The sequence below is a fragment of the Sphaeroforma arctica genome (assembly GCF_001186125.1).
Source record: "Sphaeroforma arctica JP610 unplaced genomic scaffold supercont1.5627, whole genome shotgun sequence".
NCBI classification, from domain to species: Eukaryota; class Ichthyosporea; order Ichthyophonida; genus Sphaeroforma; species Sphaeroforma arctica.
The window spans coordinates 1-1908 of NW_014034931.1; the positions used below are offsets into that span (position 1 = coordinate 1).

The 1908-nt window shown below is 40.1% G+C and overlaps 1 protein-coding gene across 1 annotated transcript; it reads right to left on the minus strand.

The window, feature by feature from the left end:
- Positions 1–855: 855 nt before the first annotated feature.
- On the minus strand, positions 856–1803 carry SARC_15108 (hypothetical protein; the record flags this gene model as incomplete). The annotated part of the gene is made up of 2 exons (XM_014290764.1): positions 856–1018; positions 1455–1803. Coding segments are annotated over 2 exons (512 nt in total), but the record flags the coding sequence as incomplete, so codon positions are not given.
- Positions 1804–1908: the final 105 nt, after the last annotated feature.

Consider the following 1908-nt stretch of genomic DNA (forward strand, 5'->3'; position numbering starts at 1 on the left):
TGTAAATATATGTCCAAATATGTAGACGTACAGATATACATATATATATATGTGCGTGTGTGTGTGTGCGTATGTGTGTGTAAATATATACACATAAACTTGTATATATAATCACTTTGGACGACGTGGACGCGTATGGGAATAAATATTTATGCAGGAAATGTCATATTATTTTGAATATACTAAATACAGTGAGCTTGGTGCTTGATGTCTTAAGAATTTGGCGCTTTCTGAACGTGTAAGCATCCTTAGAAAAGAATACGAATGCCGAGCAAACATATATGCGAAAGCGCACTCCACGTTTGTGGTCTAAATCAATATTCCCCTCACAGATTTACTTAATATTTCGCACACACATTCACACACCATGCATGTAGTGAGCGACACCTTCACGCAGGCGCGTACACACATATATGTACATTTGGGCATTAAGATTTCTCACATTCACCAGGTATGTATCACGTTAAAGTGGGTAAAATCTCACACACGCATGCACACAAAAGCATATGTGCATACACGACGACATACTCATACAAACTCATGCACACAAAAGCATATGTGCATACACGACGACATACTCATACAAACACATGCACACAAAAGCATATGTGCATACACGACGACATATACAAACACATGCACACAAAAGCATATATGCATACACGACGACATATACAAACACATACACACACGAGTGTATCGACATATACCCATTTAAAATCACACACGCGCACGCTCGCATACAAACATACATATATTTCATATACGCATGCAAACCCAGATCCATACAAATACACGCACGCACACATAAAATCTATTTCTATATATGCATGCAAAAACACTCACATAAATCCCATACCTCGGGCGTCACGCTGGGTCCATTGAGCGGTGCAAATAACGAGTCTAGAAACGGATCGTCAGCGCTCAAAACATTTATGATCTCCATTTCTGTGAAGTACACACATGAGTTGATGGTAGTATATGCGGTGTCGTCTGCTTGGCGCATCAGCACATGGTCCTACGCGTATAATACATAGTGTTTGGTTTAGTGTAGTGTGATAAGTGTAAGCATTCGCAGATACGAACATGGTTTCACTACTTTTGAAACTCTGCTTCTGGTATACACGCACACAAGAATCAATGGTCGTGTATGCAGTGCCGTCTGCTTGATGTATCACCACATGATCGTACACGTACACTATTAGTGCGGCATGAAGCTAAGTGTGATTTGTACAACTAAGTGTGATTGGTAAAAGTATAACTGATTAGCATGATCAAGTATGACTAGCGTAGCTTGGTTGAACTAAGTATGAAAAAAGTATTTATAAATAGCGTGCTCAAGTAAGAACAGTGCCGGTAGGTGATATAGTAAAAACAAGTGTGCAAGGTGTGAGCATTCAATGATGGTGCGTGAGTAGCGTGAGGTTTCATTCCTACTGAGAAAAAAGACATACCCTGAGATATTGCAATCGGAAGTTGAGGTGGACCTTATCCACCATCGCCGGTGGCAACGGCACAGCTTCCACCAGCTTGGCCTGCGTGGTTAGAAACTCTCGGTGTTTCCTGACCTCGCTCTGAGTGGGATCGTACTCAAACACCCCAATCACCTTCAGTATATTGTCTTCCTCAGTTAGTTCATCTACCACACACGGGACATTGAGTAGTATCAAGTCCATGAAGATGCGCACAAGTAAATGCAAATCTTCGATGCTCTCAAGGTCTTCGCATTGTTCAAAGACGTCCAACAAACTCTTGATGTATCGCTTGACCACTACCTGCGTGGCTAGCGCGTCTCGACTGTACCTGTAAATTTTGAAGGCAGCGATTAGTATTTTATATATATATATATATATATATATATGCATGCATGTATACAATATATATATATATATATATATATATATATAT